The 15,493-nt window shown below is 49.3% G+C and overlaps 2 protein-coding genes across 5 annotated transcripts in view; both read left to right on the top strand.

Moving 5' to 3' along the window:
- The first annotated feature begins 782 nt into the window (after positions 1 to 782).
- GLB1 (galactosidase beta 1) overlaps positions 783 to 15,493 on the top strand; it is a 62,545-nt gene continuing 47,834 nt past the window's right edge. Inside the window, exon 1 of the mRNA XM_037525813.2 lies at positions 783 to 921. Coding sequence (XP_037381710.1) covers positions 850 to 921 — 72 coding nt within the window. The 5' untranslated portion in view covers positions 783 to 849. The remainder of the gene's footprint in view (positions 922 to 15,493) is intronic.
- TMPPE (transmembrane protein with metallophosphoesterase domain) lies at positions 883 to 9,845 on the top strand. Of its 4 annotated transcripts, none has more exons than XM_037525833.2 (2): positions 883 to 921; positions 3,386 to 9,845. In XM_037525833.2, exon 2 carries the CDS (start codon positions 3,491 to 3,493, stop codon positions 4,832 to 4,834), a length of 1,344 nt encoding a protein of 447 aa, XP_037381730.1. In that variant the 5' UTR covers positions 883 to 921; positions 3,386 to 3,490; the 3' UTR covers positions 4,835 to 9,845. The 4 variants fall into 4 exon arrangements, with proteins under 4 accessions (XP_037381730.1, XP_037381733.1, XP_037381723.1 ...); XM_037525836.2 differs by lacking the exon at positions 883 to 921 and adding an exon at positions 1,139 to 1,188; XM_037525826.2 differs by lacking the exon at positions 883 to 921 and adding an exon at positions 1,139 to 1,198.

Genomic DNA, 15,493 nt, shown 5'->3' with positions numbered 1-15,493 from the left:
AGGGAAAAGGAAATAAGGAAAATGTACAACTCAGGGAAAAAATAGGGAAATAAAGTCTTTAATGCGTCCTACCCGATCTGCTGACCTGGAAACCCAAAGTCACTCTCAGAGCTGGCCGCACACTGTGAGCTGGCGGAGAGCCAAAATGGGGGACCCCTCCAAAGCCCACGTGTCTGGCTTTATACCCACCTGGCTGCTTAACCCCACCCTCAGGTCCCAGCCACCTTCCCTTTGGTGGTGATGGGATTTGGAGTTCCCAGTGTCTTTGGCTTTGGCCTGGGGTGGGGGTGGAGTCCACAAAGCCTGTATGGAATTAGCTTTAGGACATCCTTTCCCCCTAACAAAACCCCCATTCTTAGTTTCTGATGCAGGGCCCTGGAGCGTTTCTAACAATTGCCAGGTAGGGTCCAGAGACCACACATTGTGAAACCACGGTTTAGGATTCTCTCTTGTCCATTTAGGTTTAGCTGGCCTCAATTTCCCCCCATCTGTCCCCTGCCAGGGAGCAGGGCACCCCCAGTTAAAGTCCAACTTTATCTGGGGCGCGTTAACATGCAGCTGACAGGGGGGCCTCCAGATTGCTATCTTAAGGGTCCCTCCCTTGCGCAAACGCCGGCCAAAGTCAGAGGACACTGCCCAGCAGTCACGCGGCCGCGGGGTGGCCCGGCCCTCGGATCCCCCGCTCCCCCGCCCCGGGCACCGCTGCGGCGGGCGGAGCGCGGGGCGGAGCCGGCGCGGGGCTGGCTGCAGGGCCGGCGGGGGCGGTGCCAGGCCTTGGGTCCTCAGTCAAGTGACGCGGAGCGGCTGGCCCCGGCGCCGACTCTGGAGTCCAGAGGCTGGAGGGTGGACATGCCGGGGCTCGAGCGCATCCTGTCCCTGCTTCTGGTGCCGCTGCTACTGGGCTCTGATTGTCACTTGAGTGTAAGTCCTCAGGACCCTCGCGCAGGGATTCACTGATGGGGGACGAGCTGGCGGGAGATCCATCTGGGGCTGCGACCACCCCGGGTCCTGCAGGACAGGGAGCTCGGGACCCCGCGAAGCGCGCGGGGCAGGCAGTGAACTGGCCTTCCCGGCGGGGCCGGGCCGGGCCGGGCGGGGCGCGCGTCCTCCCGGAGGCTCTGTGGCTCGTGCGCTCCGCCCGGGTGCCCCATTCTCGAGGAGCCACTTCCCCATCGGTGCAACGCCGGGGTGAGACGAGGTGCGCCCAAACCTTCCTGCTTTGCAGTTTTCAGGGAGGGGAGTCCAAGCAGCGCGCGTTCTTGGAGGGCGCCTGGGGCTCCAGCTTGGGGCGCCCTCGCTTGCCCACTCTGTGCTCTTTGGGGCGCTCCGGAAGAAGAAAACCGGGGTCAGGAGAGCACCTCCAACCCTAAGGGAACACTGGATTAATTTCCTTTGAGCTGTTCTCTTTTCAAACCCCTTGTCCCCAACTCGCCGTCCCACGCCTCTTAGTTTTTTTGGCGTGGATTTTCCAAACCTTTAGGGTTTGGCGGTTCGGGTTTCGAGGGTGGGCAAGAGGCGAGCTGCAGGTGGCCGCTGGCATTGCTGGAGAATCTGATGGGGCCTTAGGTGAGCTATGGGGCCTTAGGTGAGCTATGGGGCCTTAGGTGAGCTATGGGGCCTTAGGTGAGCTATGGGCCCTTAGGTGAGCTATGGGGCCTTAGGTGAGCTATGGGGCCGAGCAGGTCTGGCGCGAGAGGAAGCTCAGACTCGGGTGCCCCCACCCCGGGAAGGCCGGCAGCTGAGTCGCCCAAGTTGGGGGGCGGGAAAGGAGTAGTAGAAAAGAGCACCTGTTCCTCTGCACGGTCAGCAAACCATTTTGGTGCCTCCAGAGTTTATGTTGCGCAGCCAGGGCCTTGTTTTTAAGTAGGAAGTGGTGAAGTTTGGGTCCTTCACTTGTAAATTGTACCCTTTGATAAAAGGCCTTCAATCAGTCAACTAAAAGAGAGCAAAGTCTAGGTGGAGATTCTTAAGCATTTGGAAAACAGCTGCTGAAAAATAGTTGCATTTGGGGGTTTTCCTGGGAAAAGATCACTGCAAATTGAGCTTTTGTTATCCCCTGGCTACTGGTCTGTGGTATCCCTGCCCCAGTTTTTTTGTCTTGAGAGGTCTGGAGGAGAGCTACTAGCCAGCTGTGAGAGCCCCTGGCCAGTGGAACTAATCCACTCTAGGGAGACAGTGGCAGAGAAAGGTGGGTTGGAGGATTGCATATCCTAACCGGTATCTAAGAGGGTAGTGGGAGGAGAGCGGATTTATGGTAGAGGTGCTGGTATTGGCTGTGCAACACCATCGGCAGGGAGGTGCCTCCCATTGCCAAGCCAATATCCTCACATGGAAGCTGGCTTCACCCCAGAAATTCTTCAGTTAGGTGTCTAAGTGTCCTTCCTGGGTCTAAAACGCAAGAAAATAAGAAAATACCAAAAGATTCACTTTCCCTGATTTCCTTGCTTGCATTTATTTCAAATGGTGGTTCTCAAACTTGAACTATCCCGGACATTAAAACAGAAAAAACTATTTGTTAGGGTTTTTTTTTTTTTTCCCCCGGAAATAATACATACCTTATATGTTAATAAACTTAATAACTTTTTGAAAAATAGCAATGTTTCTCCCAAAATTTTAGGGTGAAAATGGAATTAAGTTTTGCAAAAATCTGTTTCATGTCTGTCTGAGTAGATGACAGATTCTCATAGCCTCCTCTGTGTTCAGCCTTGCCATATCACGTGTCATGTAGCCTCTGGAAAGTATTGTGTACTCATGAGAGAATGGGAATGGAAAAGGCAGTCATGGCTTAGTATTTTGAAAATATGTTTGACTAAATGGAACCTCTGAGAGGGTCTCCCAGACCACACTTTGAGAACCACCGATTTAGGATGTTTCCCTTTTAACAGTAGTTCATGCACCTTGTGGAAAAACTTTAAACATACAGAAAACTGTAAGAAAATGAAAACGCCCCATCATGTTACAATGCAGTGTGCATTTTTTTTAAATATTTATTTATTTATACAAGCACTGGGTACAGTCAGAAGCGCGGGAGGGTGAGAGAATTCACCAGAGCCAGAGCGGGGAGCAGAGCAGGCAGAAGGACCGAAGTACACTGCTGAGGGGAGCAGCGGGCGGCAGGAGAGGTCTGCGCGCCATGTGGGACCTGCCAGTGGCCAGGGATCGAACTGCTGAGGCTGTGGGCAGCTTCGCAGTCCAGCGCTCAACCCTTGCGCCACCAGGGGAGGCCCCAGCAGTGTGCATTTTTAATAATTAAGTGTAGCAGCTGACCGGTGTTTGAGTGGTTTGCATTCAAAGTGGGTTGGGTAGATGTATATAGCTGTCAGGTTTGAACGGGGACAAAGAAGATCTAATATCCCACAAAGCTGATGCCAGTTCCTGGTTGCAGGCGGAGCTGACCTGGAAACCTCTCCTTGGCCACTGTTCTAAGGAACTCACCTTCCAGAGCCTGCTTGCCCAGAACTAGCAGGGGACCCTCTTAGGCACAGAGAGAATGGTGATCTTCAGACAGCTGTCGCTAGGCGGGAAGGCCGCCCTGGCTGCTGGCACTGTCTTCGTGTCCATGATTATCTCCCGCTCCTATCTGGCGGGGAGCATTGAACTCAGGGCCTGGCGTTGGCTGTTCCGCCTGCAGTTGTCCCTATTTGCCAACTCAGTCATGCTCATTGGTTCTCTCTACATCTGGCGTAGTGCAGTCAGCAACCTCAGCCACTCCTCAGCTGCAGAGTCGGCCTGTTTTCGGCTTTGGAAGATGGCAGTTGTGGCATTTCTGGTCCTGGCCCATTCCAGTTTCTTCACCATGCTCTTTTTAGTGGCTGAGGAGCCCCATATCTTCTCCTTGGCCGCCTACTCCTGCCTGGGGGCATACGTCATCATGCTGTTCTTCCTCTGCACGCTCAGCGGCATGGAGCAGGCCTACCAGCTCTTGGCCTGGCGCAGTGGAAAGGTCGTGGGCAGCCTTGATAAGACGAGGAAGCTGACACTGAGGCCGGCCCTGGCCGTGTTGGTGACCGCCGTGCTCAGTGTGGTCGGGCTTCTGAACGCTGCCCAGCCTCCCGCTGTGAAAACCGTAGAGGTGCCCATCCACCAGCTGCCCCCCTCTATGGACAACCTCAAGATCGTGCTGCTCTCAGACATTCACTTGGGCCCGACCGTGGGCAGGACCAAGATGGAGATGTTCGTGAGAATGGTGAATATGCTACACCCGGATGTCACCGTGATCGTGGGGGACCTCTGCGATTCCGAAGCCTCCCTCCTCCGCACGGCTGTTGCTCCTCTGAGCCAGCTTCACTCACGCCTGGGCACCTACTTCGTCACGGGCAATCATGAGTACTATACGTCCGACGTCAGCAACTGGTTCACGCTGCTGGAGTCCCTGAATGTCAGGCCCCTTCACAATGAGAACGTGAAGATTTCTGCCACGCGGGCCCAGCCTGGTGGGAGTGAGGGTGATGAGTGGATCTGCTTGGCTGGCGTAGACGATATCGAGGCAGACATCCTGCACTACTCTGGCCACGGCATGGATCTCGTGAAGGCCCTGGAGGGCTGCAGCCCAGACCACACCACCATCTTGCTAGCTCACCAGCCACTGGCTGCCAAGAGAGCCCTTCAGGCTCGGCCAGATATTAACCTGATCCTTTCGGGGCACACGCATGCTGGGCAAATCTTCCCCTTGAACGTGGCCGCCTATCTCCTAAACCCCTTCTTTGCTGGTCTCTACCAAGTGGCCCAGACTACATTTGTGTACGTCAGCCCAGGCACGGCCTACTACGGGATACCCATGAGGCTGGGCAGCAGGGCGGAGATCACGGAGCTCATCCTGCAGCAGGCTCCCTGAACCCGTCTGGGCCCGGACACCTCTTCATTGCCCACACGCTTCAATCTCCATCCCCCATCAGAACAAGTTGCCTGCTTCATTCACCCTTTCCAGTTTCTCCTGCACAACCCCTCCAGCAACATGCTTGGTCCCAAGCCTGGCTTGAACACTGATTAGTGATGGGGCTGCCTGGCAGCTTCCACCAGTTTACTCTGTAGTGGCCAGTTACAGCCCACAGAAGTCACACGAGAATAGCATCTGTTTCCCAGACAATGTGGACTAAATCCTAATCTGCAGGCCTGATAGGGGTGAACCAAAGGATGGGGTTGCTTGACGGGGATACCTCTAGAAAACAGTAGGGAAGAAACTCGCAATGTTCTTAAACGGTCTTCGGGACCCGGGCAGTTTCCAGAATCATGGACCCAGAGCTTTTTGGGGAAGGGAGGGGGAGATTTTGGGGGAAGGATAATTGGGAGAACAGGCAAAACAAGGCCCCTCTGGTGGCTGGAAAATATTTTCTCTACCCCCTGGGTTCTGTCAGTCACCTTTATTGGCTGATACCTGGCTCATCCAGGTCCAGACCTTGATGATGCTATTTAGTTGCCTGTGCTCCTGGGCCTTTGGGGTTGGGTTTGGGGTGAAAGAAACACGAGCCCTGTGGTAGGGGTAAGAGTACAGCCACCTAGGAAGCCCTAAGGTATTTGACCACCCTCCCTCCACCACTACTCTGTCTCATTTTCAACATATTCATGAGGTAATCAGGGACAATCTACTTTTCCCTATTTCAGGATGAGGAAACTGAGGCAGAGATGAGGCCACTGACAACATGATGAGAGATGCAGGAGATTCCAGGCTAGAAGCTGTCTTCTCCTTGCCAATTAAAGTGGTCTTTCCAGATTGCAGGATTCAAACACAGTTAACCATGTAAATCAGGGAACCAGCTTAGACACTGAAGCCCTTTAAAGGTGATTTGCTTGAGTCTGATTGTAATTCATCCATAACTCCTAGGGCCGTGGCCTGGAAGGGAGGCTGCTAGTTTCAGCAAGGAGGTCTTTCCATTTGGAGAAGAGCCAGGAAACTGAAGCCCCCAGGATTGGGTCTGACTGTTGAGAAATGGAGGCTCATGCTCTACCGGTGGGGAAGTTGAGGCCGGCGCGGGGAGTGGCAGGGCCTCCCAGGCGTCTCTCCCACTGGCTCCTGGCTGTGGAATGCTGGGTCTTCCTTCCTGCTCAGTGACTTCCCTCCTAGCAGCCTGCCCCCATCACAGTGCTCTGGCCACAGAACCATCGGGCCTTCCCTGCTGGCCACTGGAAACAGGCCAGGGTTACCGTATCTGGAGAGACTCTGCTGTTGGCCGAGCCCTTCTGCCAGAGGCAAGAGCCTCTTTGCTGCTGGGGCAGCAGTAACCACTCATCTTAGAAAAGGCTTCCCTGAGAAAGCTGAGGGTTTGGACTCAGCATTGTCTTTTGTGGTTGAGAGTCTTTCTCAGACAGGGAACAAAAACACCACTGAGGCTGGAGAGGCTCACCCTCCTCTCTCACTGGTCGGGTGGCATGGGCAGTGTTGACTGAGCTTCAGCTTCACTCACCTTATAATGGGGATAATTATTGCATCTACCTCAAGGTTGTTTCATGGACAGGGTGTTGAGACGTGCGTGAGGTACACATGGCATAGTCACGCCGAGGCAGCCAGTGTTGGTGATGCTTGAACATCATGCTCAGCTTGCTAAGGAGCCACAGATACCCAGGATTACAGAGCAGCTTACCCTGGGGAATGTGAGTGGGTGGCCGGCTACCTGTGCGGGACTCAGGGGCTTGTCAGAGCGGCAACTGCTGGGGCTTGGCTTTGCCCTGCCTGTCTTGCCATCTCCCTGTGCACTCTCTGCCTGGCCAGCAGGCGCTCCTTCATTTTCCTCCTGGTCCCCTGGTGTCTAAGGGAATCCCGGGGCATCTCAAGATCACCTTACTTGTTTCCAGGCAGCCAAGGTATTGACCGAGGACCTTTGCTTGGAGATTTTTGTGTCTTTGGAGATTTCAGTGGCTTTCTTCTTCCACCGCCCCCACCCCGCCTTGTGTGTGATCATCCTTCTAGCCAGGAACAAGTTTGGATGAAAACTAATTCAGAACTGAGGAAGGGATCCTGGAGATCCTTTCTTTTAACACATCTTGCAGATGGCAGGGTTAGAGGGGAGATGATGTGCCAAGTTCAAGGTGGTGGCCCAGCTCCCAGGTTCCCTGACTCCCTTCTCCATGGCACCCCCCAGACCCCCACCCCTCCCCGCCTCAGGAAGGCTCACACGTTCATGCAAGCTGACCCCATTTTTTTGGATCATTCCTCTCGTCTTTTCGGTTCTCTTTTGTTTGGATACACCAGACTGGGCCAAGAGTTGCTGCCGTTTGTCTTCCAACCATTGCTGTAGCTGGTGGTATTTGATTTGCCTGCTATACCATTTATTTCCTTGGTTTCTTGATTCTGGAGCTTTTCCATCAGTGCCCTGAACTTGATGCAATTAGCTTTCATCAAGTTCTAGTTTTGGGGGTTTTTTGTTTGTTTTTTTTTTTTTTTTGGCTTGGCTTCTGTCTTTTTCTTTCGATTGTGATCATTGTGTGGTCTTGTGAGCCTTCCTCTTTGCTCTGAAGTCCTTGCTTGACTGGTGGGGTGGAAGGTTTCTGCTGGAAAACCTTCCCAGCAGAAACCTTCCACCCCACTGTGAAAGGTCCTACACTGTGACTGTACAGGTAGGACCCTGGGGTGATCTTTGCACCTCCCTTCTCTGTTCTTCACCCACTTACCTTCTTTGTTTCATTTGCTAATGGCTGGGAGGGAGAAGTGATGAGAAACATTACTTGAAGCTTGAAAATTCTTTCAGTTTCACTTTAGCTTTTTTTTAATCTGTTAAACAAGTTAAACTGAGATGTACTATTTTTTTAAATGACCAATAGCATGTGGACAATGGTAGTTATAAAAAATCTTAATATATTAATTCTGCTGCCATCCATTCCAGACATCCATTCATTCTTTTTTTCTTACTTTGTGTTAGAATTTTTAGTGATAAAAAATTTTAAATATGCATACAACGCAGAGAGAACAGCAAATTGAACTCCCTATGTACTCATCACCCACATTCAACGATTATGACTGTTCTATTCTTTCTCACCTTCCTTGCCCCGTGGTTTTTCTTTTTCTTTTTGGTGAGAGTGTATGAAGGAAAATCTTAGAAACCATAATTTCACACCAACATACTTTATTTGGAGCCCCCTTTTAAAAATCATATCCCTGTTGCTATGATTATACCCAATGAGATGAACAGCAATTCTTTGCTATCTAATACCTAGTTAGGAGATCTGGTTAGATTTCTAGAAGCCAGGTCTTCTCTCTCAGTAAAGTGTTCTTTGCACTGACTGAGACTTAAGTAACTGTATCTGTTACATCTGAGCACAAGATTCAAATGCAGTTACCTGTGTAAAGAGTATTTAGTTTTTTCTTATCTCAGTTGTCCTTTTTTTGTAGTTAAAAAAACAGCACCCATTTATTCACAGTTTTTAAGCTTATCATTCCTCACTGTCAAGTATATTCCCGTTGTTGTGAAACAGATCTCCAAAGCTTTTTTACCTTGCGAATTTGAAGCTATATTCACTAAACAATAACTCTTCCTCTCTTGAATCCCTGGTTTGTTTTTATGCATTTGACTACACTAGGGACCTGGTGTTAAGACATCATTTGTCTTCTTGTGACGGTTTATTTCATTTAGCCTAATGTCCTCAGCATCCATCCAGGTTGTAGCTTGTGATAAGACACTTGTATTTTAAGGTTGAATCCTATTCTATCACCTATGTACCACATTTTGTCTATCCATTCATCCTTCAGTGGACATTGGGTTGTTTCCACTGCTTATCTAATCTGAGTATGCTACTGTGAACATGGGCATATGGATAACCCTCCAGGGACCCTGCTTTCTATTCTTTTGGATCTATATTCCAGAAGTGGGATTGCTGCATCATATAGTAGTAATATTTTTTAATTTTTTGAGGAAACGCCATACTGTTTTCCGTAGCAGTTAGACCACTTCACAATCCCACCAACATCCACAAATTCCTCCAGCTCCATATTGGGCATCGCCATTCTCTGTGGTTACTTCACTTCTCTGGCCTGTCTGATGGAAAGTTATTTCAATGACACTTGATATTTGAAAGGCTCTGGGCTCTGACATGCTCAAAGTTTGTTTTATGCTCATCTGAACTAGTCTTTCTGTTCTGTGAACTGAGTGATCTGGGACGCCCATGTGCGTGAGCCCCCTCCCACCTCTGCCTTCTCCCTTCCCTCAGCCCTAGGGTGCTAGTGGTCTGGGAGGTCTGGTCCTCTATCACTGTGATGGTGAAGAGCTCAAATCAGGATTCTCCAGGCTCTGGGTCCCTGGGGTGAGTTGAAAGGGTATGTAGCGTGCTAGAGACGGAGATGCATGGACTAGGTGCTTAGCAGAGTTGTACCAAGGGACTTGAAGACATCCTGTCTTCACAAATTCAGCATGACCCCTAACCTGTGATATCACTGAGCTCCTTTTATTTCTTTATTTCTTTATTGAGGAATGTGCACACATAATGCAGATAATTATTTTTAGTCCTGAGGATTAGAAAATTTCAGGGTATATTCACATTACCTGATGATGGAAATAAATATCAGTGTTATTTTCATGTGTTTTTTTTTTAAAGAGACATGCTTATTTACCACTGAAGTAATCTGAACTGAATAATTAACTTTAAAATGTTATATTGGACAGTATCAGTGTTTGTGTTTGTATTTGGGCCAAGGGTTATTTGTGTGTGTGCTGCTGTTTTTTTCCCACTGTTTGATGTATTATGTATGGGTTGGGGGTGTGGTATGTGTGTTGGGGAAGGTGTGAGTTTTGCCTTGCTTGGAATTGCTTTTTATTTTGTAAGTTGTCTGTGACCTCGTGTATTGTAAATACCAATGCTACCACACCCTTGCAAGTGTGAAATAAAACTATGGCTCTTCAGTATTCTGTTCCAGTGCCAATTAATTCACACGGGGTGGAATATGCACATAGGGCAAATTTTATCTCATTTGCATTTTGAGGGAATAAGCTATGAAGGTCTCCACCCCTCCTTCTGCCCCACATTTCCTGACTACCTTACTCCCATCAGGGGTGCCACAGTGCAGAGATAGAGAGAAGCTGGCTCTTTAGGTTGGATCTTCTTGGGTCCTTAAATGTTTTTGGTTTTTTTTTAAGAGGCATGTATTTTATTTATTTGTTTGTTTGTTTATTTATACAAGCACTGGGTATAGTCAGAAGCGCGGGAGGGTGAGAGAATTCACCAGAGCCAGAGCGGGGAGCAGAGCAGGCAGAAGGACCGAAGCACACTGCTGAGGGGAGCAGCGGGCGCCAGGAGAGGTCTGCGCACCATGCGGGACCCTCCTCCGGTGGCCGGGGAGCAGCCTGGGATCGAACCGGCGCTGCAGAGGCCGCGGGCAGCTTCGCAACCCAGTGCTCAACCGCTGCGCCATAGGGAGGCCCGGGTCCTTAAATGTTGAGAAGGGCCCCCTTGGAGTCATAAAGTGGATTTTCCCTGTTTTACGTCAACCGTGACCTTTGCCAAAGAGAAGCTGACACTTGGATGCTGCTTTTCCAGGCTTCAAATTCAGTCTTGTCACTGCTCCCCAGGTCCAAATAACATGGTGATGTTTATTTATCAGACCAGGCTATATAAACAACAATGGCATGTCCAAACAGCCATGGTCTTTTGTGGGAGAAAGAGAGCAGTTAACAGGGCCTGGAGTAATAGAACTTGCCTATCCTGCCCTTTTACAAATAAACTGCTTTTTTCTTCTTTAGAGAAGAATACTTACATATTCAAAGAACTGGCTTGTACAAACTGCTTGTGATTCTTGTCATGATAACTTTGACATCATTAGAACATTAGCCACATATCAGATGACAGAGGTTGTGTTATGCTGTTCCAGTAACACCACTAGATCCACCTGGCAGCTGCCCGTTGGGTTACTGCTTGGCTAAAAATGCAATTCACCGTCATCCACCATGACATATTTTTTGAGGGATTTGAATGGGGATGAGATAGGAATGTCCTCTAAATCTTTGTGGGGATCCAGGAGAAACTGTGATCTTGCTTCAGATTTGTCTGGGGTGGGTGGAGTTGGGAAGCAGGCAATTCTCCAAGTGCCCTTGGTCCTTCCCTACATAATGGCTGTTACTCATGGTGAGGGTTCTTTGGGTCTTAAGTAAAACCACCCCAATATGCACTCAGGACTGGGGAAGTAACCCTGGGGCGGGTCCTCTGACTTGGTGGCCCCTCTGTGAGAAGGACTCCCCACTGTGCTCCCAATGCCCAAAGTGCAGCCAGGGAAAGAGATGGCATCTTGGGCACCCTGGTATCAGAATCAGCTTAGACCACATGCAGTGATCCTCAGGTCCGGGGGTATCACTTACCTTAGGATACAGGTACCCTAAGTCCCATTGGGAGGGATACTTGTTATGTGTCCTTGGTATGGACTCACAGGCCCCTTCTTCAAGTGGATCCATCCAGCCCTCCATTCAGTCAGTTGTCTGCATCAGGGAACTGAAGGGACCAATTTTCCATGGCATTGGCCGACCTGCAAAAGTGAGCCTTTAGCTCACAAGTTCTTGATATTTTTTCTCTTCTCAGACATTCTAGGCAGCACCCTCGCTGGTTGCCAAAGCATCTAACCCTCTAGGAATGCTAGGCTTGATGAATCATGACCTAAGGTTGCCACTGGTCAACACACCTGCGTTGCCTTTCTGGCCCAGTTGGCCCTTGTGGTAATTATGTCCACCCGCTTGGATGGTTATGTGGTTCCTCCTGGTCATGCCAGAGTCTCCACATCCCCCAGAATGCTAGTGAGCCCAGTGCCATGGCAGCTTCTTCTGTCATTCCTCTCATCAGCTGCCTGCAAGATACCAGGGTCCTCCTCCCTAGAGCATTCCTTCCTGCAGAGGGTCTCCCCTGGGCTGTCATGAGGGGCACAGTCAGAAATACAGTCTGGTCTCTATTTTCACATCCCCACCATTTGAGCCACCTCACACCTTCCTGAGGATACCAAGGCAACCGTGGCATGGCCACCTCACTTCCCTGTAGGTCACCTCACTTCCTGTGGGCCACCTCACTTCCTGGTGTCCAGGTTCCAGGCAGCCAAGAGCATGACTCAGGAGTCATGGAAGTGAACACCATGTTCATAAAGTGCCCTCTATCGGCCTTATGTTCTGCCTCGCTGGGCACCTACTCCCCAGATTCCCCCACGATCGTGTCCCGAGTCTCACTTTTCTGGCAGAAGATGTAGGTCTCGTTAAACATTGCCATGGCAGTGATGTCACGATGGCGTGGTGTTCACAGAGTGCCCTCAGTGGATGGCTGACCCGACCTGGCAATCAGCCTATTTTCTCAGAGCTTCCAAATCTGTTAACCGCCAGCCAGTTTCGCAATCCTTCCAATTAGCTGCCCCATTCCAGGGATAGAGCTACGCAGGTGCCAGCTCCTGTCTTTCTGTCCATTCCTGTGCCTGGTATTTGTGTCTGCATACCTTGGGGTGTCACCGCCCCCTTAGCAATGACAGCGGGGTTCTTGTTGCTATTTGACATACGAGAAAGCCAGGTCCAGCGTACAAAGCTGAAGATCTGCTCTTTAGACCAACCCTGGTACTCATTGTCTTCCTCTCGATTCCCTCTGGAAGCAGAACGAGAAACAAGGACTTGGGTGCAGATGGGCTGAGAAGTAACCCATGAGTGCAGGGACTAGAGTCGAAGAAGCAAAAGCCTTATAAAGATGGGTCTCCTGGGAAGTACACAAAGTGCCTCCAGAAAGAGGAGGATGCAGTTCTCCACCCCTGCCGGGTGCAGGCTGCCTCCTGGACGCATAGGTGGCCATGGCGTTGGGTGAGGAAGTCACAAGAGCTTGAGGTGTGAACGTGCGTTGAGACACTGTCAGCCCAAAGCATACTGAACTCACACAGAACTGTCCACAAGGCGTGTAGCTGACACTGGTGTGTTTCAAGAAGCCCTTCTTTCTCTTCTCTTCTCTTCTCTCTCTGTCTAGGGCAGACATCTTTCCCGAACAGCAAGAATAGACTAGCACCCCTTCCTCTCAGGAACCTCGCACGATTTTATCATATGTATGTATATGTGTATGTAGATTGTGCACACCATGGAAACCGTCATTTATTTCATCTGCCACTTTTGTGTCAACATTTTACTAGGAAAATTTTTCAGAAATACAGAGAGTTGAAGAAAATTTATAGTCGCCATCCAGAGTCTCCTATTAACATATTGCTGTTAAGCCATCCCTCCCTCCGTTTGTCATTCCAGCTTATTTTTTTTAAAAGATTTCTTTATTTATGCATACAAGAACTGGGGTGTAGGCCAAAGGTGTCGGGGGTGGGGGGCGGTGAGAGGATTCACCAGAAACAGAGTGGGGAACAGAACAGGCAGATGTACTGAAATACACTGTTGAGGGGAGTAGGGGGCAAGACAGGAGAAGTCTGAGCCATATGTGGGTCAGCTCCCTGGCTGGAAATCTAACTTAGGCTGTAGAGATGATAGTACTGAGGCTTAACCCCTATGCCACCAGGGAGGCCCCCCAGCTTATTTTTTGGATGCATTTCAAAGTAAGTAGCAAACTGAATGCACTTCCCCCAAACACTTCAGCACATATATCATTAGGTGGAGATCACTATTTGCTTATAGCTGTTTTCTTTTCCTTTCTTAAGTTTCAAATGTTCTTTATTTCCTCATAATGCCATAATTTAATGGGTACAGTATTTTTATTTGGCATCAATTATGAGTTGACTTTGAAACAACTCAGTATAACAACAGCTGGGATGATTCCTGACCTCTCAGTCCCTTTGGGTGACTGCCAACAGGGGACATTTTCCATTCTCCTCCAATTTGTGTTGCCATTTATGTCCACACAGCAACACAAAAAGCATCTCCACCAGCTAACACAGAATTACTGTATTTGTCATGGGAATCACGTGTCGTTTGCAGTGGCTCTGCCTTGCCATCCTTTGCTGAATGTTTTGAACTCAAAAATGACTTAGTGCATCTTTGGCCAAGGGAAATAGCATGAATTTGAAGACACAACTGCAGCATCTACAGCTGCTGGCTTGGTTTTCTAACTCCGTATCAAGGACTTTTGTCCTTGATAAGTATTTTAAGTCTTTCCTCCTACCGCCCAACTTCTCTCCCTCCGTACCGCCCCCCCTAAATGTTTCTACCTGAGGCAGTGAAGTCTCCTCACATTCAGGTTGGCATCTACCCAACGTTCTGGTTCTGTGAGTTTTCCCACCTGTCTACCTTAGTTTTACCTCACTGCCATCACCATGTGCCATATTTCTGCTCATGTTTAATGGCCCTCAGGGAAAGGTCAGAGTGCTAAACATTTGAAGACACAAGCCTGATTCTATGCTTCTTCCATGGAATCACCTTCATGATCTGTTCACGAGGCTGTTGCCCAGAGCACTTGATGTCAAGTCCCCACCTGGACTTCGGGGCTGATTTGACCTGGCCCCTGGCCGCAACTCTGTTTCAGCCCCCACCGTGTTTTATCTGTTTTGAGATTCCATCCTGCATCCTGCCCTCTTTCCACCAGTCTTCACACACAGTGCCCTCTGCCAGCATCGCCTTCCCCTTGGCCAACTCTTCCTCATCCTAGGGCTTAGGTTAGGCCAGTAGCACTCAACCCTGTCTGTACACTACATCATCTGCACTATTTTCAGAAATAACAATACCTGGGATTGGCCCAAATCAATTAAAATCTGAATATCTGAGGGGTAAGGCCCCACTTTTGCTATTTTTAAAAGCTTGCACAGGAGATTCTGATGTGCAGAAAAGGTTGAGAACCACAGTCTAGAAGGTTCCTTCCTCTGGGAAACTTACCCCCCACCCCCACCCCCATGCCTAGGTTATATGCCATTTATTATCGCTATAGCACTCTGTTCTAATCTTCCCCCCAAAACTTTATTGACAATTATACAATTGAGATATAGCTCTGTGTAAGTTCAAGCAATACAACGTGATGATGTGATCCTTGCTTTACCATCTCACATGTGGGGCCTTGGCTAGATAGACATGTGTGTGCTGTGGCCACATGGGCATGGCTCCTCTCTCTGATGATGCAGCATATAGTAGGTGCTTGGTAATAGCTGTAAATGAATGGTAGGGAGGTAAATGAACTTAGTGGTGGTTTGAATGCAGAGATGGCACCCTGCTGTAGGGGACAAACACCAATCATTTCTCACCAACCTTTCTTCTGTTCCTTGGAACCCTCTTCCCCTGGACAAGACAACTTCAAGCGCTCCCTTCCCTTTTCAAACTCTGTTCAAAGTTGCCCTCTTCTTTTCTACCTGTGCAAAGAATTTTCCCAACTCATGAGCCACCTCTAAACTCACAGAACTGGTTGAATTCCGGATGAATTATTTGACAATTCATCACATAGGTGCTGTGAAAATGGTTTCAAAACCATCCCTTGGGGCACCTGGTGTGAGAAATGATCAATATATTTTTGTGATTTCCTTTAGGAGATTCTTGCCTTTGAATAACAACTAAATCTTGTTTACTAGAAAAGTAAAGGTATATTAAAATTTGACATTCTTGCCCTTTATTATGATTGTTAGATTATTTATTCATTTTTGAGT

This window comes from Talpa occidentalis, unplaced genomic scaffold, assembly GCF_014898055.3.
Source record: "Talpa occidentalis isolate TD23 unplaced genomic scaffold, MPIMG_talOcc4v2.1 talOcc4.10, whole genome shotgun sequence".
NCBI classification, from domain to species: domain Eukaryota; kingdom Metazoa; phylum Chordata; class Mammalia; order Eulipotyphla; family Talpidae; genus Talpa; species Talpa occidentalis.
Note: the sequence above shows the minus strand (reverse complement) of the source record. Positions and strands in the feature narration are given on the sequence as shown.

What these genes read in the sequence shown, in the direction of transcription:
- TMPPE (XM_037525833.2), top strand. Translation starts at nt 3,491, where the DNA reads ATGGTGATCTTCAGACAGCTGTCGCTAGGCGGGAAGGCCGCCCTGGCT.